Genomic DNA, 23,628 nt, shown 5'->3' with positions numbered 1-23,628 from the left:
ATCACAACTCACCCATGCGCTGTCTCAAGACCAATGTTTTTAAGAAGGTAGTTAGAGAAGCATGCTGCGCCCCATTTCTGGGTGTCATTGGGGTATTCTGGGTGTCAGCGGAACATTCCGGGTGTTGGCGTTTTTGGTTCCACAAAAACTTCCACAGGCATAACACAGGAAAGTTAAACTGTTACCGTGCAGTGAACTTTCCTGACAGCAAGCCAGAGCGATGCTTTCGAATTTCAGCTTGTTTGTTTTGTGCGGGTATGATTTACAGTTGCCTGCGTCAAAGACTAATTAAACATTGAAAGTGAAGGAGATTAAATGATTATGCTGCTGCCTGTCGTTTGGTAGCAGCCTCCTCCTGCTCCACAGGCAAACAAGAACTTTGATTGGCTATTAAATGGAAGTTCCAAAACAGTAAGTTTGGACTCCCCTAATTAAAAAAAGATTTATTTAGCTGCTTCAGTTCTGAGTTTTAAAAAACAATTTAGGCCGCTTTGAAAACAAACTTTAGCGCATGCTTTTCAGAGAACTTACAATTTCAATGCAAATATAAGCCTTGCACTTAATACACTGCTTCAGATAATTACACAGAGTTCGGACTGTACCCATTTAGAAAATTCCCTACTAGTCTCACCGTATTCATTCAAGTAGCACATATGCATATGAATGATACTCCAGGAATCCAAGAGCTAGCCTAAAATTATTCTGGAAAACAGTCCTTAATTGCAGGTTTCACCCACTATGCCTGGTTATATTTTTCTTAGGGCTTGACACACTTACCAGCAGAAAAATCTGCAGCATAATATCTATGCTTTACACCCATCAGAAATTAGGCCTTTTATCTTGCTGTGTCACATGGACACTACAATGCAACCCTGATACAAACCGAACCTAATCACAGGTAATCACAGGTATCTTATTTCATCATTCTTCAGTCAGAAAGGATCAGAGAGAACAAACCTGCAGAATAGCGTAAATGCCTTCTTCAGTCTTTTTCTGATTTTTTTTGAGAATTTGAGTGCTGTAAAAGCATTGCTCTGACAGAAAATTTAAATGAATATCTTTCGCAAGCTAAAATAAGGTCAGGTGTTTTTTTTTACAAGTGCTTGCAGTTAGACACGACAAAAAAGGAAGTTTTTTTTTAACATACATAACAAATAAAGAACATTTTTTGAGTACACATTTTTCTTCTCAAACATTCTTCTCATTTCTCTTCTACATCACTTTATATTAACAGAGGCCCTCAGTGGCATTAAATGTGATTATTTATTTTAGGGCTTTAGATAAATTTAGACTTGGCGCATTATTCACATCATAGTGTTATATTCATATTCTGTAGCTTTGATTTCAATGCACAAATCCAGAGCAAGGTGATATGGGCCGTTTTGTCTCCTCCGGGTTGCCTTTGAAGCCGTTCGCTATTTACCAAAAGGGCAGGTGAATGCGAGAGGTGGGAGTGTTCATAAGCCATCTTCTCACACCTGCGAATTTCCATCCCTCATTCCACAGTTCTCCTGCTTATAACCTCTCCCTGCTCTCCATACGGTGCTCGGTTTTAGCGTGAAATCAAGCCAACATCCAGAAAAAAAAAAACCCTGCTTCCCGATAAACGCAGAAGCGTGAAAAGCTTGTGCACGTGGCCGTGAGGGAGAGGATAACGTCTTCTCTGGGGGCTTGGCGATCGAAAGAAGAGAATGGTGGAAAAAAGATGAAGAAAGGAAAGGGAGGGTGTAGGTATGGTGCGTGGCGTTCGTACACCCGCGCAAGACCAGCACAGCAGGTTCAGGTAACTGAATGAGTGGCTGTCCTGAATGTTCCTATTAAACTCCAGTAAATGACAGGTCCTCTGTAATCAACCAAGCCGCCTCAGGCAGGCCCCCTGAGCCGTGTCCCCTGAATTAGCACCAACCTTTAGAGCCCACAGGGGAGACCTGCTTGTTCCTCCCCACAGGGCTGCCCCCCTCCCAGGCCACTGTTCTGACCACCAAGCCCCCTGTTCAGAGAAACATTTGGGCTGCTTTTATAGGCTACATCCCTGATGGGGTTCAGATTATTTGGCAGAGGAACATGCCCTTCACTTTCTTTTAGGACTTCTAAAAGCATTCGCTTGTACCTGAGTCCTCTCCTCTTAAAGTCCCCATCGATCATGCCAGCAGTTACAATTGAACCCAATAGATAACAGACTATTAAAAATGTTAACTGTGTGTTCTATACAAATATGTGCAAAGTAATATTCAACTAAAATACCTACTAAAATTTAAACAAGCCAATTCTTAATTCATGCGGCATGGTCTATCACAGTTTAACACTTAAGGTAAGGTACTTAACCCAGAGCTACGGGTACCTTGGTAAATATCCAGCTGCATATATAAACATATAAAAATTGTAACCCATGTAAGTCTTTTCTCTACTGTTTTGGTGTGTAGCGTTTCCTTTTTGCAAATTTTGTTAACATGCATATGAGAATAGATGCATTAAATATATACAGGCACATGAGTATATAAACTAGACTGTCCTCAGCTGTATTAATTTTCAGAATTTCCTCTCATGCTCTGGCAGAATTAGGGAAGGAACTGTTGAGGTTTTTTCCACAAAAATAGATCAGTTTACAGGAAAAGGGAAGAAGAGGGAAAGGTGGTATAAGAGGAAAGGATGAGGAACACGAGGAGGAGGAAGGTGACATCTTTTAGGACGTCAGGTGAGGTGGTTTCCACTTACCTGCCAAGGACCTTGATGAGCACAGAGACCCCGAGCGCTCCGAGGAGCCCCCCGATGGCAAAGATGGAGACGGTGATGGACCACAGCAGTGTGATGGTCTCAGCCCCCATGGGCTCCCCATAGCGCTCCAGCCAGGTCCTGTTATAGAAGCTCTTAATGTACTGCAGAGAGAGAGAGACAATGAGAGAGTGTCATCTGCGTTTTAATTTTTCATTATTTTTATGGTTGTTGTAATTATTGCTATCCGTCATCGTTATTACGGTTTTTCATTTGTGTGGCACGTGTTTCATTGTTATCCATTATCAAAGTGCTTTGGCAACACAAACGCTCTGTCATGCCAATAAACAGCATTTGAATTTGAATTTCAGAGAGACACGGTGAGACAGAGTGAGACAGAGTGAGACAGAGACAGACAGACAGACAGACAGACAGACAGACAGACAGACAGAGAGAGAGAGAGAGAGAGAGAGAGAGAGACAGCGCTGTTTGGTTTGGCAGGCCATAGAGGCTGATAGCATGTTTTAAACCAGCCACATTTGTGATACGCTGCAGGAATGATAACAATTCACCATTGTGATCTGCCCTGAAGTTTCATAACATTTCATGAAAAGCAAATGCATAAATAAATAAAGAGACTGCAGCTTCTTTGCCACAGTAAACGTGAGAGTGATTCATCGCAATGATGCGGGGCTGAAGACGAAATACCATCGCGGCACGACACAGAGACACCCGCTCGCCGCATACAGACGGAGGCGGGGGGAAATCGATGGGGTAAGACCGTCCCTCTCCTCCGCCATGGGCACAGCTTTACCAGGTGAGGAGGGAGCTCATTTGACACATTTCAGCCTGCCTCAGATGATCTTTGCACTCTTTTTTCACGCGCCAGTGGGCGTTTTGTCTTTGTCTCTCTGTCTCTTGGTTCATCCCAGCCCTGAGTGGCTCTATTCCACGGGATGGTTCCCCGGGGGGGGGGGGATGAGACGGGGGGGGGGGGGGGGGGGGGTACATGACCTACATCATCTGGCAGAGAGGACAGCAGACAGGCTTTGCCGCTCATCCATGCAGTCAGCCCCTCTCTAGAGACCTCCTGGCCATCAGACCGTCTATAAACCGCACACACGCTCACACCATTTCGGCCGTATCCACCCCTCTCAGATAACACAGCTTCCGCGCAGGTTTTTTTTTTTTTTCCTTCTGTGCAACATTGCACATCTCTGACGTCAGCTCTTACACGCCCACGTTGCTTGCGTTGGCAGGAATTAATCGGGAGTATCCAAACGGCACCGTTCTCACTTTGCACCCCGGCACAATGTGGGGGTGGGGACCCGGAGAAGGTCACGAGGGCGAGAAATTAGAAACAGAAAGGATAGATAGATGATTGATAAGGATGCGTCGGTGGCATTTAACAGTACCGTGACACGCGCTTCAACGAGGGCTGGCTGTGTTGGGTCGGTTCAGGGGTAGGTGAAGATATCAAATGCGGAAGGGCACAAGAATGTTACATGTGTAAGTCTCACTGGTTGTTTGAAAAGAATTCTCTGATGGCATTTAACGGGTTCGGAAGCGGCGATCTATTTTTGTGGGTGCCAGTGGAAGGCTCAGGGCCTGGTTCTTTTTGCACGTGTTGACTGTTGCAGAAAAAAATATCAAACAAACAAAATGCCTCGTCACATGATATCACATAAACGTAACACAATATCACCTTTACTGCATGGGTTTTAAATATCAGAGGCTCTGTGGAAAATGTAGGCCTGCTTTTGTGAGTGAAAGCATTGGAGAAAAGACCAACATGACCTCCCATTCCTGCCTTATTAAACTCTTCCTGCGGTTTCACAGGGGAAATTAAAGGCCACACGTGAAACACTAGGATGACCCATCTCCCAGACACTGCTGCAATAAATCATAAAATCAAAAATATTAAAGCCGGTATGAACCATATAATGCCCTGCTAGAAGTGTTGATTTCTTTCAAGTTTATTATTTTGGCCTTTTCCACCAGACCTATGTAGTACGTTATATAGGGGTGAGATGCAGACAGACATACAAGAGACATCTTTGGCAAGAACTCTGTTCGGAGCTATTACTGAGACCACGGCGTATATCCATCGGTATGGGGCACTGCACCTCCTTAAACACAGCACTGAGACTCAGCGTTTCTCCATTTAAAACAATCCTGAGCTGCATCTCAGGCACTGAATCCACATGCACGGCTGCACCAGCAAAATCAAAATGGAAAAAAAGGAAAGTGTAATACCATTGTGGATCTAATGGTGAGACAATCATCACCCAATCACACTCCAGAAAGGTCTGGTACCGCCTATGCACAAAAGTGCATGTACTGCATTCAGTACGATGCTGTGGGAGGAGTCATTACAATGAGCAGAGGGGGAGACAATGCCTCGGGAGTCACTACCAAAAACTAGCAGAATCATGAAAGTGGTGAAGTGGAGGTGCAATTATGGGAAACAATGATTTTATTCAAAGAGCAATCTGATAAAACTAGGTTCCAGTAGAGGTCCAGGCAGTAAAAATGAAACTGTAGTCAAATTTAATATTGAAGTGTTGCTTCATAATACCTTCATAAATCACACATAACTCCTCTATGGGCATGCCATTATCAGTGTACAAAGCATTAATAACCACGTACAGTGCTTTTAGGTGGCTGACAGTGACATACTCATGCTGTAGTAATGATATGCTTGCAGCTGGTGTATGCTTTGCGAACGCCTTATGAAGTCACCATTAATGTAAACTGTGACCAAATCGAAATCATAAAGGAGATCCTAAGGCAAGTGCCTCTCCCAAAAGGAGCACCCTCTTTCTTCACCGTGGGCTTTGTGTGCCAGTGCCCCGCTGCCAAAGACAGGAAGAAAAGCCACGCGTTTGGGGAAAAGCTTGGCAAAGCCTCGCCTCCCACCCGCGTCGAACTGGAGCGGCGCCCAGAAGTTCCGGGCTGTAATTACACACTGTTGAGTGACGGCAGGAAAACAGCGAGCTTGGCGATGTTTCACGGAGGCAGACCACTCTTTCAAACGAAAGAGGGAGAGACAGAGAGAGAGAGGGAGGGAAGGAGGGAGGGAGAGGGGGAGAGAGAGAGAGAGAGAGAGAGAGAGAGACTGCTCTTTCAGACAGCAAGAGAGAGTGAGAGAAAGAGAGAAACAGAGGGAAAGACAACAAGAGACAGAGAAGGGGGAGGAGGGGGAGAGAGAGAGAGAGAGAGAGCCAGTCGAGCTCGCTTCCTTCACCCGGTCTTCCCCATCATGTTGATTACCCTCTTCGGGATGTTGGATGGGGCGAGGGCGAGAGGACAGGTTTGTGGATTCCTGGGAGTCCCTGGGGCAGGTCTTTCTAAAAAGGCGAATCTGGTGGAAGAGATAGTCACAGGGGCGGAGGAGGCGTGTGGCGCTCCCTCTGAAAACCGCGCCTGTGTTGCCACTGCCGTGTTCTTGTTTTCACTCCCCCAACGCAAGCGACCGCAGGGCTTCACAATGCTCTGCTGGCGCTAACGAGCCTCTTAAGCTGCCTGATTCATTACGCCCGGCGTACTGTAATTAGTCAGCGAGACGCAGGGAGAAAACAGAAACACCAGGCCTCACAGAGGATCCTGCTGCTGGGCCTGAGCAGCATGACTGAGCATATGGGCTTAGTATGGAACGCACAAGATCTGCGGCACAGAACATAGACACAGACAACTATAGGGAAGACGCCTATCCTAAGACAAGACACTGTCTATGTAGGGAATATTGCTATCCCCTCAGAGGGACCGGTCATTTGGCGAGGATACTTCAACTCTGTGATGAATATAACATCTAAGCTCAGCCGCCGGTCTCAGAGCTAGCTGAGGTAAAACGTGAGGTTGCATCTGTTTTTGGGGAAGGTCCCCTTGCAGAGCCGAGGAAGCTCCTCCCAGAGCAAATTCCACTGTATTTGCCGCACTTACACAGGATCACTTCAAAGGCTATAATCCATGCTGGCACATGGCTCATTCACTGGTAGAAAACCCGCCGCTCCATTTGCCATGCGATCTGATTGGACAGCGGAACTGAGGTAGATGTAAGCATGACAAAGCATGTGAGAAGGGGTGACCACTACTGAAGTTCCTCCAACCAGGAGCCTAAGAGGTGTTACATGCTGGGCAGAGGTGACTGCACTAGGATGCCTGTGTTCTTACATTCAGCTCAGTGCAAATATGGTCCCTTTTCTGGCTGTGCAGTGTTGCTTTATGGCCTGGTCAGGGTGAAGGATCATGCAGAGCACAATAGCCTCCCGTACCATGCGACCTGGGTCCATAAACCTGACATTAAGGGGCGATGCTTGCCGTTTAACTAAACTGAAGTAATCTCAGAAAACACATTCATGATCCAGGGCTACATGAGTAGCATTCAGGGGTTGATTCAAGACTAATGAAAACAACTCAGTTGCAAATATATCATGTGTCCATGGGCCCTACACAGCAGAATACAGAACTAGTAAGATTACCTAAACAAAAGCAAAGCAAGCATGAATGAATGTAGCTGTCCAAATTCAGCCCTGTCCTCCACACAGCATCTCTCATCTTCGGCCATTCCAAAGTCATATTCATAACTGCCCCTGCTCTCCTTACTCCACTCAAAAGCGTCAAGCGTCATTAACCCGCTGCTATAACCTGGTAAATGCACACGGGTGATTCCATTCCACTATTCTTCCCAGCAGGACGTGAAATATCAATTTGGAAGGAGTTCAATTTGGAACAAGTATCAATTTGGAGTGCAAGTACATCAGGTTTCTCTGATGATTGTAATAACAACCAGAACCGAACCTGAATAGTCATTAGAAAGAAAGAAAAAAAACCCATGAGAGATATCTTTCACTTTATTCTCAATTGTTCTAAGAACTGTGTCAGGACAATGATTGCATTGTGAGCCGTTACGGTTTGTGGAAAGAAAACATTCACACACATACTGTAGATGTGATTGATTTTGTTAACACTGGGAGAGTGTATTACCCCTGCCCCCCCCGCCCCCCATCCCTGCTCAAACACACTTCAGGAAGAGAGCTAAACTAGCTCATTTACTGGACTCATTAAATGGAAGCACAACATTCAGAGACCCTGTGGCTCTCCAGCACTAGAGGTGAGGACACTTGTAGATACTTCAACCCCTAAAGAAAATGTTGAGGAGCCTTGTATATACTTCTAATCCTAAAGAATAGGATCTAGGCGCCTTGTAGATGGTTCTAATCCCAACGAACGCCTATAACGTGTTATAGAGCCAGGTAGACACTGAAGCCCCCCAAGCCTAATGCAGAGTAGCATTACAATGGAATTTATGAATCTGATTGTAGGGGGTTGCTAGAAACCTTTATGTCCTAAACCTGTGTCCTGATTATGATCTCGGAATAGTCAACATTTTGTGTTACCACAGTGATACCTCAAGTATACCAGGAGAAAGATATTTTTCCCCTCGGTTTTTGATGAGGTGAAAGTTGAGTGTAACTGAAACACATGACCTCCGCAGTCCTTGGCCCAGTGTCTGTCCACAAGGGGGGTCTGCCTCGGGTGGGCAATGGTGGTACTCACCAACGCAGGGGCGTTGACCACCGACAGGTTGTAGCCGTAGAGATAGGAGGACCCCAGGGCCCCGAAGAAGGCGGCCATCACCAGGCATGGCGTGAGACGCTGTGGGGGACAGAAAGACACAGGGGCCCGACCAATCAGCTCAAAGCTCTGGGGTCAGAGGTCACAGACACAACAAAGCCCCTCAGGGCCACAGCCCAGGCACTCAGGGGGTCACGGGGTCAAATCCTAAGTGTGGCGCAGCCCTCTCACACCCTTAAGCAACCTGTACCTGCTCTGGACTGCTTCAGTTAAAATTCATCGGTGTAAGCAGGCAGCAGTCTCGCTGTATCTAGAGGATGAAAAAAGAGGTCTAGCCGTCTAAGCGTGTGCTAAAAAAACACACAGACAAACAAGGTGTTGAATAATCCTAGTAACAATGGTGTGTAGCGTGCATTGAAGGTAATCCTCTCTAAGACGCTCGGTCTTCCTGAAAATGATTGCAGTTCAAACCCAGTTGGAGTGGATGGGGTAATTGTGACACACTGAGAGTGTTTGAATGGGAAATCAGCTGATTAGCGCACTGGGACGCCTCGTTGTGAAGGTCAAGCGCGTCAAATTACAGAAACGTTTCCAAACTCACTCTCTCTCTGGCCTCCGGGTGCCCTGCGGGCTCACAGATGAAGTTACCCGGAAAAACAAGGTGTTCACAAACTCCAGTGACCTCGCTGACAATGGGGTCTCAGCGTGTTTGATTTCTGACGCAGGCCCTGCCAGAGTACATTTCCTTACCGGGGTTGGAAAGAAACCATTACAAAAGGTCCGGCAGAAAGGATCAAATCTTTTTTTTTTTTTTTTTTTTTTTTTGGGAAAAAAAGGGAAATTAAGACAGTGGTAAGACAGTTGAGTTTAGTGGTGTATCTCCCTATATATAGATGATCTTTAAAACATGATGATACACAGAAATATTATATATATATATATATATATATATATATATATATATATATATATATATATATATATATATATATATATATATATATAATAACCAAAAATTTATTAGGGTACACATGAAATGTAAACCACAAAGGATGGTAAGGTTAGACCTCTCTGGTCATCTTCTGCATAATTTCAGTTATTCACAGTCAAATAATTGTGGCATTTGGGACGGATGGATTTGTTTATATGAAGCAAAGCATGGTTCAAAGATGTGCACCCCCTTCCACACACAGCCAGCGTGTGACGCCCTGCCTCCCTAACACCCTGCAGTTCTCAGTGTGTAAGGCCAAAGCGCCCTGCGAGACACACACACGCTCTGCTTACCCTTACCCGCTGTGTGGCACTCTTAATGAGTGTTTGCAATGAGCTCAAAGAGGAAATTGAGTGGAAGCAGCTCAAAAAAAAAAAAAAAAGAACCACTGGCACATTTAAACTGAAGAGGCAGGAGACTGTGTCGACTTCAGTGTGGTTGGACAGGCTCGCTGTGGGTGACCACCTCCGAGTTCCCACTTCAACAACATCTGCACTTTGATCCTGTGCAGTTCACCTTCACCACCAGTAGAGGTCAGCAGCAAGTATGCATTTCTGAAAATAATCACCAGGTAAATGTAGACCCAATGGAAATGTGAAAATGAGCAAAAGAAAATATTATAAAGTGAATAGTTTCTGTCATCAATCTGTCTCTCTGTGTATCTACTTGAATACAAAACCTGTGAGGGAAGTTGCTTAGACAGAAAGACTGAGGAGCTCAATACGACCACTGGGACACAGACAGGAGATGGACAGATGGAAGTATGTGGGGGGGGGGGGGGGGGGGGGGGGAATGGAGGGATGTGTCATGGGGGAAGATAAAAGCTTTTCTCACTCTTCCCCAATTACAGCCATGCAGCCCCTCTTAATGCGAAATGACATCTGAGGAAAACGCATTAACTAATAAACAAGACTTAATGAATTGAGAGGAAGGTAAACAGTCCTTTAGAGGCCTCCTCAGATTGCTCCTTCGATTGTGTGAAATTGATGTGTTTCTGTTTTTTTTCGCCCCCATGCAATTGATCAGTTTGTCAAAACACAGCAAGATGTAACTACCACTCTCCTACCCTAGTATTGGAAAATCATGTTAAGCATGCGCATGCAGACACACACACTTACCCATGCGCGCACACACACACACACACACACACACACACACACACACACACACACTCTCATATGCAGACTGTATGCACATGTGCACGCAAACACGTACACACACATGCACAGTCACGCATTCACACATTCGTGCATGCACACAAACTCACATACACACAGATACGCAACTACAGTATGGAGCTGTTATTGATTAAGGATATTACACACGGCTTCTTCTGTGCTTCATCTCACTCCTCTGCACAGCAGAGGCCACTATTCACAATAAAAAGAGAAACGGGTGCAAGATTTCTCCAATAAGCCATCTTCATTCTCACACTGTAAAATGATCCCCTCTGGCTGCCAAGAAGTCATGGTCAAAGGAAGCTACGATGTTCAGCCCAGAGGAAAGGGCCTTTTGATTGGGCCATTATGACCGCATCATTACACAACTGCCCATTGACCATGATGGCAATTCACTTCTGCTCAGCGTTGCCTTGCATTTGCGCATTATTAGATATTCTGTATACACGGATGCGGACACGCCACTCAGACCACCTCGTTAATTAAGGTCCTATCCACTTGTTGCTTTACATTTGCTTAGCAGCATTTAATGGACTGGAATGCAATTAGCACTCGTGGCTGGAACACTTGAACCAGGCTTTCAGTGTTACCTTGACTGTCTTTGAGTACACAGAAATGCACTGTGACACGCTGTGCTAATGTTCCATAAGATTTGCTTTCTGAGAGTTCGGCCTCCGTATTTTTCCCACGTCAGAATGTGTCTAATTGTTTTTCTAATTGCTCGCCTCTCTTTGCTCCGCTTTTCCGGTCATTTCGTGAGGTAGAAGTGCTTTGTATGGAGTATGAAAATGATTTCCAGGTGAAGAGGGGGGCAGAGATAAGGTGTGATAGTGTATAAGCCTTTCTGAATGAGTCTGAAGTGAGTGCACCAACCTCCCCAAAAACAGCATCTTCAGGAAATGGACACTTGAGTAGATTACAAAGCCGGGGGGGGGGGGGGGGGGGGGGGGTACAAAAAAAAAAAAAAAAAAACACAACCTAGACAGGGCAACCAATCAAGAGGCAGATTTCAAAGCAGCCATTTAGGTAACACTGCAGACCAGGGTGCAGCTTTAAATACAAAGTTTGATCCAACATTTAATCAAAATTTTAACACAGTAAGTGTGTTTATATATTAATCTGTGACACTAAACCTCAACGCAAACTATTTCCATGTTGTTCTTTACCTTACATTTTATTTTGCGTGTAAATGTACCACACTAAATTGCCTCAGGGCACAGAACTCTCCCATTAATTTCTATAGTAATATCTGCACAGAGTCTGAACCTGACAGTATTCCATTCCAGGAAGTGAGACGTGAGGGTGTATGGAGTTCTCACTCCCTGTAATAAGTCAATATGAGCCTGTAATAAGTCAATAAGAGCCTGTTCATATCGCTGCCTTAGGCTAATCAATACAGTTATATTTATACAGGAATGCTATCATATTGTGAGATTTCATTTGAAATGGACATGCAGCCCCCAGAGGGCAAAGCGAGGTAGTTCGAGCTGTCTCTCTTCTCTGTGTTTGATTGGTAAATGCGTTCTGGAGTTTTTACAAGACACTTATCACTATAGAACAGCCTACGAAACCAACAATAATAATAATAATCATTCAAATAGTTAATTTCACTGCTTAATAAGAACAGAAGTGCTCCTCGGTGAGGATTCCTACTAATTAAGGTAAAGAAAAAGACAAACACGTTAATTAACTTGTAGATAATCATGCTTTAAGAAGAAAGTCAGGGTAGGCATGTTGAAAAAAATTCCACGCAATCTTATGATGTGCGATGTCGAAAAAAGCACATATTGTAATTGTGGATTCTTCGGTTTGGCAACCCTGAATTCCTTTCAGAAACTCTTTTTTTAGTGTTGGATGAACATGAACAATATATTTCCAGTCATGTGCAATATAGTCAATAATGCTATATTCAGAATAGCTGCACCTTAGAGTGTTTTCCAAGCATAAAGAAATGCTTAAAATACGTATACACATTTTAGCTAATATATAAGTTTTTAGGATCACAAAGCCCTCAGAGGGTTGCAAGTACAATCTACCTCTGAGGTGTGAGTTTCAGGGAAGTGATCATCTGTCATAACAACTATCTAAACTTTTTTATGTAGCTCAATATTCCCAGTGCTCTGGGGCTGCAAGAAATAACAGAGTAATGACATCAGGACAGCAGTGGCAAGTCATTTACCATGATACTGCAGTCACGATGCAAGAAACCCTGAAAAAAAAGCAACTAACTCAACAAATTCATTTCCCAAACACCTCTTTTTTCATTTTTCAGTTTTCATTTTTCCCTTATCGGAACAAACAAATAGAAAGCGTGGGCCCGAGCAAAGTTTAGATACATCACGCTGCATTACTTTGTGACAGAACGAAAATCTCACAGGCCTTTTCTGCTGTTTTTTTTTTTTTTTTTTCAAAGAGGATATTGAATTCAGAGAGGACGCAGAAAGGCCCAGTGTGATGGAGAAGGGTTATGGGGAAAGGGACTGACCTCTGCTTGTTCAGCCATCAGGACAATGGCTTTCAATTAGTTTGATATATGTTCATGGAAGCAAAGCTCCATTAGGACTGAATAGTGGAATGAGAGATTACGTTATCAGCAGTAACAGAAACATCAGCCTCTGCCCTGTCTGTCCTCAGAAGCTCTGCTGCCATCGTGCAGAACCAATAGAGGCCAGGGGGTGGCGCTGTCTATGATCCAACGAACAGGAAGTCTATCCGTGATTCTGATCCTAGTCATTATGCTTGTTTGTGTGTAAATATTGTGAGAGACAGTCATTCAGAACACAAGACACCTGCTAGATCTGCCTGCTCATGAATATTCAGAGAACGGAAATCAGAAAAACCCGTCAGTATGAACAGGAAGGGAGAGACAGTTCTACTCTAATGTTGGTTAAAGCAATATAGTGGAATTTGGTGAAAGCAGTAAAGCCCTAACTCTGATCATATATGCATAAGCATGTACATATATGAAATAACATATGTAGGCAAACACCCACGCGTGTGCATGTGCGTGGAAACACACACAGTAACTTAAACAGAAGAGAGAGAGACATATTTTGATCAGGTATGACACGAGTATAGTGACAGGATATATAAAAAGCGCATTGAAAATGTTTTGTCTGGGCGAGATCTGAAGCATCTCGACAGTGAGTCACAGTGATGTGGGGAGGTCAGCAGCACAGCTCAGTTTGGACTGACACTGCGGTTTATGCTCACAGTGAATATCACCGTCTCGCTGCCGATTCTGGGCTGGTCAGTTGGAAAGGGGGATGATGCACAGAGACATGTATTAGCAAAGGTGACCTGGGTCTCGCTCTCTCTGGCTGTGGGGCCAACAGCACAGACTGTGTTCCGCGCGCTTAACAGCTGCCTCTGTGTGTGTGTGTGTGTGTGTGTGTGTGTGTGTGTGTGTGTGTGTGTGTGAGAGAAAGAGAGTGAGGGAGAGAGTGTGTGTGTGTGTCTGTGTGTGTTTAGATGTTTGTACACAGAGCGTGTAAGCATGAGAGTGTTTGTGCTGTGTGTGTAGACGTGTGTTTTTGTCTGTGAGTGTGTGTGTGTGTGTGTGTGTGTGTGTGTGGGAGAGAGAGAAAGAGAGGGAATGTGTGTGTTTGGGAGAGAGAGAGAGAAAGAGAGGGAGTGTGTATGTGTGGGAGAGAGAGAGAAAGAGAGGGAGTGTGTGTGTGTGGGGGAGAGAGAGAGAAAGAGAGGGAGTGTGTGTGTGTGGGGGAGAGAGAGAGAAAGAGAGGGAGTGTGTGTGTGTGTGGGAGAGAGAGAGACAAAGAGAGGGAGTGTGTGTGTGCATGTGTGGGAGAGAGAGAGAAAGAGAGGGAGTGTGTGTGTGCGTGTGTGGGAGAGAGAGAGAAAGAGAGGGAGAGTGTGTGTGTGTGTGTGTGTGGGAGAGAGAGAGAAAGAGAGGGAGTGTGTGTGTGTGTGTGTGTGTGTGTGTCTCTGTGTTTGCGGCACTGGGTCGTGTGGCGCCTGCCATCACCAGCCCCTCTAGCGGGAATGACGCTGTCAGTGACTGCAGAGATCTCTGCACTCCCACCCCCCCCCCCCCCCCACCCCCAGTCCCGTCCTGTCCCACCTGCTCTCTCACGCACCCCGCTCCACCGGGAGAGGAGCAGCACCCCTGCCTTCAGACACCTGTGAGGGAAACGAGTGTGGTCTGGAGGCAGAGACATAAGGAACCAAAGCCGTCTTTCCTCTCACGGGCCAGCACGCCCCGGGTGGGTGCAGAACCTGCTGGAGCCGCCAGAACCGCCGAGCATTAGCGATTCCCCCCCAGACCTCAGCGTGAATCACGCATTTGCTACAGGCTGCCGATTTCTCATGGTAGCACAGAGGAAAAAACATCTCCCCTCGGACCGGAAAACTCTTCAAAATTCATTAAAAAGAGAAAATATCTCACAGATTACGGAAGCGAACCTCATTACAAACCCGAATTACTGTTGTTATCGTTGAACACCTCACCGATACAGAACAATACGGTACATGCACATGCGCTGAATTCTAAGTGATTTGATGGAACTTCATTTCAGGGACATGCTACTGGCAGTGCTGTTCGATGCAGTTTCATTATAATGTGACATATTAGAAAGAAAGGGAATTGACAGCTTGTGGGGGGTAATTTGTTTGGCCACATTTAATGCTACCGTACAGTTATAAATGCTTAATAAAGCAGGAGTAACTGCAATATACATCATCGCCTGTCATTTTCTAAATTTGGACCCCAGGGCCTTCTCCTTTACTAGGATTTAGCACTATTGGACTAGACATCAAAAATGTATTTTTAATAATGTATAACACAATTATAAATGCTTTTATTAACCATCGATGCTTTATTATGCTAACACCACACTGTGTGATATAGGTATTGCTAATGATGTAGAAATGGTATTTACCAGTCAGATCAATAAGCCAATGATACTGCATGAATATATTAATTAAGTGCAATATTTAAAGTGATCCCATGGTAATGTGAGATATTCACATTGATGTCATTGATGATCACCTTAGCTACTGATATTTACTCACAAAGATATTGCAAAATCAAAGTTTGAGGGTTACAGTACACAGCTGCATTGCTATAATTACAGATTCAGTCACTAAAGAAACACAACTGTTGTGTTGCGTTTCTGTAATGACAGATTCCGTTAGGTGAGCTGCAGCACGGAGTCGTGTTTCTGTAATGACAGATTCCGCAGAACAGAGTCGTGTTTCTGTAATGACAGATTCCGCAGAACAGAGTCGCGTTTCTGTAATGACAGATTCCGTAGCACAGAGTCGTGTTTCTGTAATGACAGATTCCGTAGCACACAGTCGTGTTTCTGTAATGGCAGATTCCGCAGTGTAGAGTCGTGTTTCTGTAATGACAGATTCCGTAGCACACAGTCGTGTTTCTGTAATGGCAGATTCCGTAGCACACAGTCGTGTTTCTGTAATGGCAGATTCCGTTGAGCTGCAGCACGGAGTCGCTGTGGCAGTATGCTGTGTTTCTGCCATGACAGTCTCAGGTGTGATGTAGCGTTGCCAGTTTGGACTGTGTGAGCTGCGTCGGACAGCGTGTTCCTGTGCCGACGTCTCCAGCCGAGCATGCTGAACCCCACGTCCTCGTTGGAGGACGGTGGCCGGCCTAAGCCGGATGCTCTGTGCTGGGGGCACAGAGTTCCAGACAGTCCGTCATTTAGTGTTAGACTCTTAATTTAACTGACCCGGTGAAAGAGGATTTGGAGCGGCGCACTTCTCACGGGGACTCCAGTTCCCCCCCGTCTCTCTGCCTGCGCCCGTCTCACACGCAGCAGCTCTGAACGAGAGCGTCCGAGGGCGTGTCAGGGGTCGTACCGCTAACACACCCCGCTTATCAATGACCTGCAAACACGCGTGACGTTATACTTAACACTGTGTTACAGCACTGTTACGATATGCTGCGCAGTTGTATTATGTAACTGCGCGGAAGTGAGTTGATGTCCGTGCAGCCAGGAGACCAAACGCACAAGTCCGCTCAGAGCGGCACTCTCTGTACTCCTCAAAGCTGTGGCCGGTCTCTGCACTGCAGTACACCGCAGTTGCATGATGGGCAGCTAGTTCCACTGTGCACAGCGCAGCATGATGTGGATTCGCTGGAACAGGTTCAATATTAAAGACGAAAATAAGAGCAGGCGCGGGTCCTTACCGTCTTCGCCTGTTTTGGAGGGTCGCTGACATTGTTACTCTCCGCCTTCTCCGTCTTCTCGTCCTTCTCAGCCTTATCCATCTTTCAGGGTCAGAACTCTAAAATGAGAGACATGATCATTTTGTGGTAAAATGCCGGTATTTCAAAAAAACCGAGACCACTAGGTTGTGTGTGTGTGTGTGTGTGTGTGCGTGCGCATGTGTGGGTCTGTGCATGTGTGTGTGGGCTGGGGTGAGTTAACGTGTTGTTCATGTTAAAACAGCACAGGAATTATATGGTGCATCATTATCATTATGTACACTGTTTATGGCATTCAAAGTCCATCAAATAATAATAAAAAATCATTATCAGTGATGATAACAATCACTGTACTACTAAAACATTATGTCCACAAAGCTCAGTCAATACAAAAATGCAATGTAAAGATGTCAATGATAAGCTCATTCCTTTCTTGTTTTCCTGTTGATCAAAAGATGCGTACATTGCCTGCCATCTAGTGTCCATATTGGTTATAACAACAGGACAATTGACTCTAACTGAAGTGCACATTTGTCACCTATTAGCATTTTTTATCTGGCAGAACCCCTGATCCAGGGAAATGGAGTTGAATGATAACGGAGAGTTGCATCTGAGCGCGGCTTTTAGCTGTGCATGAGGAGTGGAGAAACGAACAGGTTATCGGGAGAGCTGGTATTACGCAGAGGTGTCGCTAATGAGAAAGAGGACAGGTCGAGGTCATGCTACTGCAGCGTGAGGAGGCCGATTGAGGGGTTCGGAGCGTGTCAGCGTGTGGTCAGCAGAGCTGTCCAGGCGCTGGGAGGTGGCGGGTGACTCAGCAGTCCTAGACGCACTCACTGTCTCCTCCCCCATGGCACCACACACCCACCCCCCCACCCCCCCGCCAGGGTTCCAGAGGTGAGAGCGAGGGGGCAATGGCGTAAGCTGCAGAGGGGTCATGGGGTTGGCACGCTACCAGAGGAGGCCATCTGAGGATGGAAGCTACACCCAGGCAGGAGCAGAGAGGGGCATATAGGAGCCAGCAGGGGACGGAGGCCGATGTGGGTTTGAAAGTGATCGTGGGGTTGGGGTTAGGTGAGCAGACACCAATACAGGCAGGTGTGGGGGGTTCTGGTGAATCAGTGAGCTGCATGCATGCGGTGCCGTGGTGCTGGACTGCGTCTGCACAAGTCTGGCCATTCAGATCTACTGTGTCAGTGCTGTAGACAGAAAGGAATTTGGGTCTCTGGGTAAGCCAATGCATTTCCAGTCATACAGCATGGAACAGCTGAAGAGATCACAAAACCAGACCTCTACAGAGTCCCCAAAGAACAGGCTCTCCAAATGCCCACATCATACAGATTCATCTCAGTAAGCACAGGCTGGCCAGGACAGGCCTACTGTTTCACATCTCACTCATCCAAACAGCCGAACATCTGCAGACACAAAGCCAGGTACATACCTAGGGATTACAGTTACAGCATCAGCATCCCACCTGAGAATCAAACAAGCAAATTTCCAGTGTCATTTCCTCTTTCTGTGCCACTCTGCACCGCTGCAAACCACCCAGTTTGATCCTCCTCTCTGCCATCTGACTCAGAACTCGGAATTCATCTAAAATTCTAAATGACCTCACAAGAGCCAATAACGCATGAGGGCTTCCCACACACTGCGTCTGTTGGTTTTCACTCCAGCTTAGCTCTGAATCCATTCAGCTGTATCGAGCAGTTAACTGAATACTGATGTAGATTTGACATCATTTAAGCATCTGTTGTTAGCTCTATAAGGACTTAAACAAATTGGTAACAGAAAGTTTTCAGTTTTATTTGCTTAGCAATTAAGCTACTCAGTGGGGCCCAGAACAAGTAATTGAGCAAATAATTATGCACAGTTGATGCCTCGTGATTTCATGATTCATAAAATAGGGTTGCACGGGGAAAAGGAAAAGGCTTTCAGTTTTTTTTTCCCCCATATGAGATTCACCGCTTTCACTGAGATTCACTGCACACAGATTGTGTGCAAAGCTCACTGGGAATATTATACATACACACATAAATGTATATATACATGTATACATTTCTTCTAGCCTCTCATGTTTCTGAAATTTGAGTCACTCCAACCGTCAGTTGGAGTCAAGTCTGGCTGCCAAGTCTGCATTGTACCCAAGGTGCCCTGGGGCACACAGGCTCTGGGGACCCTGCCAACATACCCACCCCACCCCTGCTGGAACGAAGCCACTCTGTCCTGCTGTGGGCTTCCAGTCCTCACTGGCTGAAGACACAGCTGGGCTGGAACCAAGGCTTCAGGCCTCTGCCTGCATTTTGACTGGGCAGTTTAACTGATTGAACCACAGGGGATCCCCACTTCCTGTATCAAGCCTGCATTTGGACTGGGCACCCTAACTGACTGAACCACAAGGGATCCCCACTTCCTGTATCAAGCCTGCATTTGGACTGGGCACCTTCAGTGACTGAACTACAAGGGAGCCCCACTGCCTGTATCAAACAGCTCCCCCTACCTCATGCTTTATGCTGCCCGTGCAGGCCGGACAGAACCAAGCCTGTCAGAACACATTCAGCTCCCGTGTACAACAAAACACAGCGGCGTTTCCCCTGGTCATGCTCACCTTTGAGTCACAGCTATAATACTTCATGCACTGTAATTTAAACTTTTATAACTGGATATTAAATCTCCACCTCCTTGCTGTCCTGGCTGTGAGGACTCCAAGCAAGCAAGAAGAAGGCAACAATATCAAATTGTAAGGATCCTATACGTTTGTTTTATAACTACCCTTACATCCAATATCACTGCATGTTCTCATTGCCATTGTCTCTGAATACATGTAATACTGTGAAAATAATTATTTATTTACCACTGTTACAGTATTTGGCAGCTCTTAATAGCTGTAGGTATACAAGTTCTTAGGAGTTTTTTTTAAATAAGTTTTGCACACCTCTTCATAATCCCAGGTTTACTAACCACACTGGACATTTATTACACAACATTTCTGATACTGCACATACCAGCTCATTCAACATTAGGATCATGATCATTACAATCACTTTCTGCTCTCTCCCAGGCTCATTGACAAAGCTGCTGTCAGTAATCTGTGGCTATAGAGACCTCTAGTGGAATACTATGGTAACAGCAAGTGAAGGAGGCTAGCCGTTAAGCTCCAGGTGTAAGAAAAGCTGAATGAGTAAGAGATTCAGCAGGATGTCCATAGGTGAGAGCAGAGTCACTCACACCCAGGGACATTAGAGCAGCCAGAGAGAAGAGGGAGAAATACTCACACACCTAGTATAAACAACACACCACAGTGTCTCAGCCCTCCCTCTCTTTGTCTTTCATTCCCTCTCTCTTTCTGTGCCACCGTTTACTAGCAGTCTCTTATCAGAAGCGCATCTCTGTTACATAATGCTACACACCTGTGGAGTGAAAGGGGTGCGCGTACAGAGAGTGACGCAGCCTCGTGCCAGAGTGTCAAAGGTAATGTGTGCTCAACCTCTTCATGTGCAAGTGTGTGTGCTCGTATGCAGGACACCAACCCGGGGAGAACCGGTACAGCATGACAAAAACATGCCAGTCTGGAGATCTGAGGACAACAGTGGGGAGCTTCATATTTAATCACCTGTCAGGGGACTGCCTACATGTTCCCTGGAGGGCTCATGTTCCAAACAAACAGATAGGTAAAGAGTTCCCCACAGCTGAGCTATGAACGAATATACTCCATGGAAAATGTTTGATTGGACATACATGATTCCTTTTAAAATGTAGTGTGTGTGGTTGGTAGACCCAAAAACCTTTTACCAAGTGAAACATTCATTCAGATGCTAATAGATAATTTTATGATATATGAAAGAAAACAAAGCTCCAATCTCCAATCATATATATGGTAACAGATACTTGTGAACTGCTGCCAGTGAACTACTTCACTACATTTTTGTAGAGGGTTGCCGAAGGCACCCTTGAAAATTTTTCTGCATAATATTCCACTAAAAAACATAAACAATCATAGCTCTGTGCATAAGTGGCACACACAATGAAAGCTATTTCTCCAGGGGCAAAAAGGTTTTGTTTATGAATTACCCTTCTGACGCCCAGAGCACTGAAAAACAACACGTTGCATTAAAAACTATTTATCTGGGGAAGAAAGTGCAACACACAGCAAGTGTTTTCATTAAAAGCCATCTCTCTGAGAGGGCGAGAGCCAAACACAGAGAGGATTTGCATCAGAAGTCATTTCTTTACTGCTACCCACAGACCATGCTGCGTCTCTCCTTCAGAGAGAGGCCCTGACCTGACCTCAGCGGGGATACTCCAGATACATGCAGGAGAGGCAGAGGATCTCTGTCTGTATTAAGGGGCTTGGTTAAGTGAACAAAGTCACAGACCTTGTCATGAAGTTACATTAAAAACACTACCATTACCTTTTATTTTTAAGAGGCTGTCTTATAAATTTTAACATCAGAAAAAAAAAACAACTTAAATTCACTTCCTCTTGGGTATCAGGAAGGCAGTTTGCTTTGCACCAGTGCTTTGGCCAAGGTTTTCTGCAAAAGCCTGACAAACTTAACCTGTGATACATTACTGTTGGAAATTTATAATTTGGGAAAAAAAAAAACAGATCACAAAAGTGAAACAGACAGTTGGAAGAGAGACAGAGTGTAAATGCATGGAATGCGCATATCTGTGTTCATCTAAGGCACCAGCAACTGCACTGTAACTTTCTCAGCAGCACTTCAGTGCTGAGCACAGCTTTCTCAGAGCCAACGGCAGAGATTTGTCCCCATGTCCCCATCTGACACTTCGGCATCCACACCACACTCCTCACCGACAGGCAGGGTCACAAGGCCACAACTGACTTCACTTCCTCCCCACAAAGTGTACACATTTACACTTATCCACACAAATGGAAACTGAATGAAACAAATCTGCTAAAAATACACCAAGCTCAAGGGTGCTACAGCAGCACCACACCTGAGATTACAACCTGAAATCCACTGCTCAGGACTCCAGCTCCTTAACCACAACGTGGCTGTGTGACCCATTTGAACCTGACACCTACTACTCAAGAACCCAGCTCCTTAACCACAACATGGTCCTGCAACCTTGCATTCAGTGCGGGTGCTCTGACCGCACAAACTGCTTTTACCCGGGTATCAGAGCGACCCCATTCCAGCCTCTCATTACACACTAACCCAAGACGGCTTTCAACACGGCGTCAGTCTGACCCACAGTCAGAGGCAGCACTTCACAACCTGCAGATGGAGTCAAAGTCCAGAGAGGCCGGGCTGTTAGCACACGGCAGAGAGGATGACCACTCCACACGCTGGAGAGGAGCCTGGCTGTGGGAGAGCGGCACCGGGCAGAGGCGAGGAGAAAGGCGCTCCGAGACGGGAAAGCTGCACTCACCCCACAGCGAAGCTCACGTGGACTCCTGCTCACCCTGGAAGAGGACCCGGGACTGCGGAGTAACGACCTCGTCCACACAAACGCTCCCGATCTGCCAGCCCCCACCGGCTAATGATTAACGAGAGGAAACCCGGCAGACACTCACACTCCTGCACGCGCATGCATGGCCACACGCACATGCACACACACAAGCATATGCATATGCACATAAATGCTTGATTGCATGTGTACACACACACACAGATATAAACGCATGAATGCAGTTGTGCTCACACATAGACACGCACATAAACACATATGTGCATGCAGACACACAAGTCTGTGGATGCACACACAACCACGTGTTCACAAACATGCATGTCAATGAACACTTGTAAGCAGCTTTGCATAAGAGCATCTGTCAAATGAATAAATGTGAATGTAACACAAACACACGTACACTTTTGACCTGCAAATAGGATGCAGAGTGTGTATCAGTTACTGTATAACTCATAAACACTACAGTTAGTTCTACATCTCATAGATTGCTACTGAGTCATCATCATCAGCACTTTCAGTCCTTTTGAGATACGAGAGCAGCGCTTGAGTCCTTGGAGACCTACCAAGCAACGCGAGCATTCCTTCACCGCTCCGCTCCCTCATTCCGACGATATCTGATTGGTCGGTGTGGTGACCGGGGTCTTGTACTCCCCACACCTGATGATGCAGGATTAGGTCAGATTTAAATCCGATCGTGTATCTGTTGCGATCACGGGAGATCTTTCCAGATCACACAGAGAAAAGAGCTGGTGAAAGTGCAAACGGTCAGAATGCGAGTTACTATCGTGGTAATGACTGCATGTGAAAAGCGAAACTCTGCACTTCGAAGCTTTCCCAGCACGACACGGGAACGAACACGTTACAGCATGAAGCAACAAACGCTAGGTTTTCTTGTCTTGTCCACTGTTATGACCAGTCACCCCTGAACTCGAAAACGGCTGCTTAAAATGCCTGTGAAAGGAACACCTACCTAGTCCCACTCTCAGCTTCAGCGAATGGACGGTGGACAGATGCCGTCTTGCGAGCCCCACAACAGCCCAACAAAGCAACACAACAGCATAACAAAGCGACCTGGCGCTACGGTCGGGGTATGTCCCATACTAGCGCTGTTTACCAGCGTCCTGGCGAAAGAAACAGCGATAACACAATGATCAAAGCCGTTATTAGTCAAAACAAACGCTGCTAATCTCCCCATCCACATTGCATCAAACCAACAGACGCCAAATAATCCATCCCTTTCAACTTTGCCGCGACATGTGTTCACTCTCCTCCTCTTCCGGTCAGCCGTTCACCTTTATCGTTTTACCTGCATGATGACGTCGGCAGCCTGTAACAAACCAAAAAAATGTGTGTGTTGCGTTGTGACCCTCTTCAACACTGTACACAGCAGTGCTGAGCGCACGATCCGTGCCATCCCTAGCGTTGCCGTGGGGTCGTTACCCTACATGGCCACTTATCTCACTTGGTACCATGAAACCTGCACAGACTGTAAGCATGTTGGTTTGTAGGAGCAAAAACCGGTTGGAACCAGTAAAGGCAAGTTACATTTA

The 23,628-nt window shown here is 45.8% G+C and overlaps 1 protein-coding gene across 3 annotated transcripts in view; it reads right to left on the bottom strand.

The window, feature by feature from the left end:
- Positions 1-23,628, bottom strand: part of slc2a9l2 (solute carrier family 2 member 9, like 2) — a 141,224-nt gene that overhangs the window by 111,776 nt on the left and 5,820 nt on the right. The window contains exons 1-4 of one of the 3 annotated variants that reach the window (XM_036551262.1): positions 22,040-22,088; positions 16,628-16,725; positions 8,272-8,370; positions 2,716-2,876 (exon numbers count right to left, since the gene is read on the bottom strand). In XM_036551262.1, the coding sequence (XP_036407155.1) occupies positions 2,716-2,876; positions 8,272-8,370; positions 16,628-16,708 (341 nt within the window). In that variant the 5' untranslated portion in view covers positions 16,709-16,725; positions 22,040-22,088. Of the gene's footprint in view, positions 1-2,715; positions 2,877-8,271; positions 8,371-16,627; positions 16,726-21,885; positions 21,946-22,039; positions 22,089-23,628 lie in introns of those variants that run through there. The other 2 variants (XM_036551264.1, XM_036551263.1) reach the window with 2 other exon arrangements.

This window comes from Megalops cyprinoides, chromosome 18 (assembly GCF_013368585.1).
Source record: "Megalops cyprinoides isolate fMegCyp1 chromosome 18, fMegCyp1.pri, whole genome shotgun sequence".
NCBI classification, from domain to species: Eukaryota; Metazoa; Chordata; class Actinopteri; order Elopiformes; family Megalopidae; genus Megalops; species Megalops cyprinoides.
This window is presented reverse-complemented; position numbering and strand designations above follow the sequence as displayed.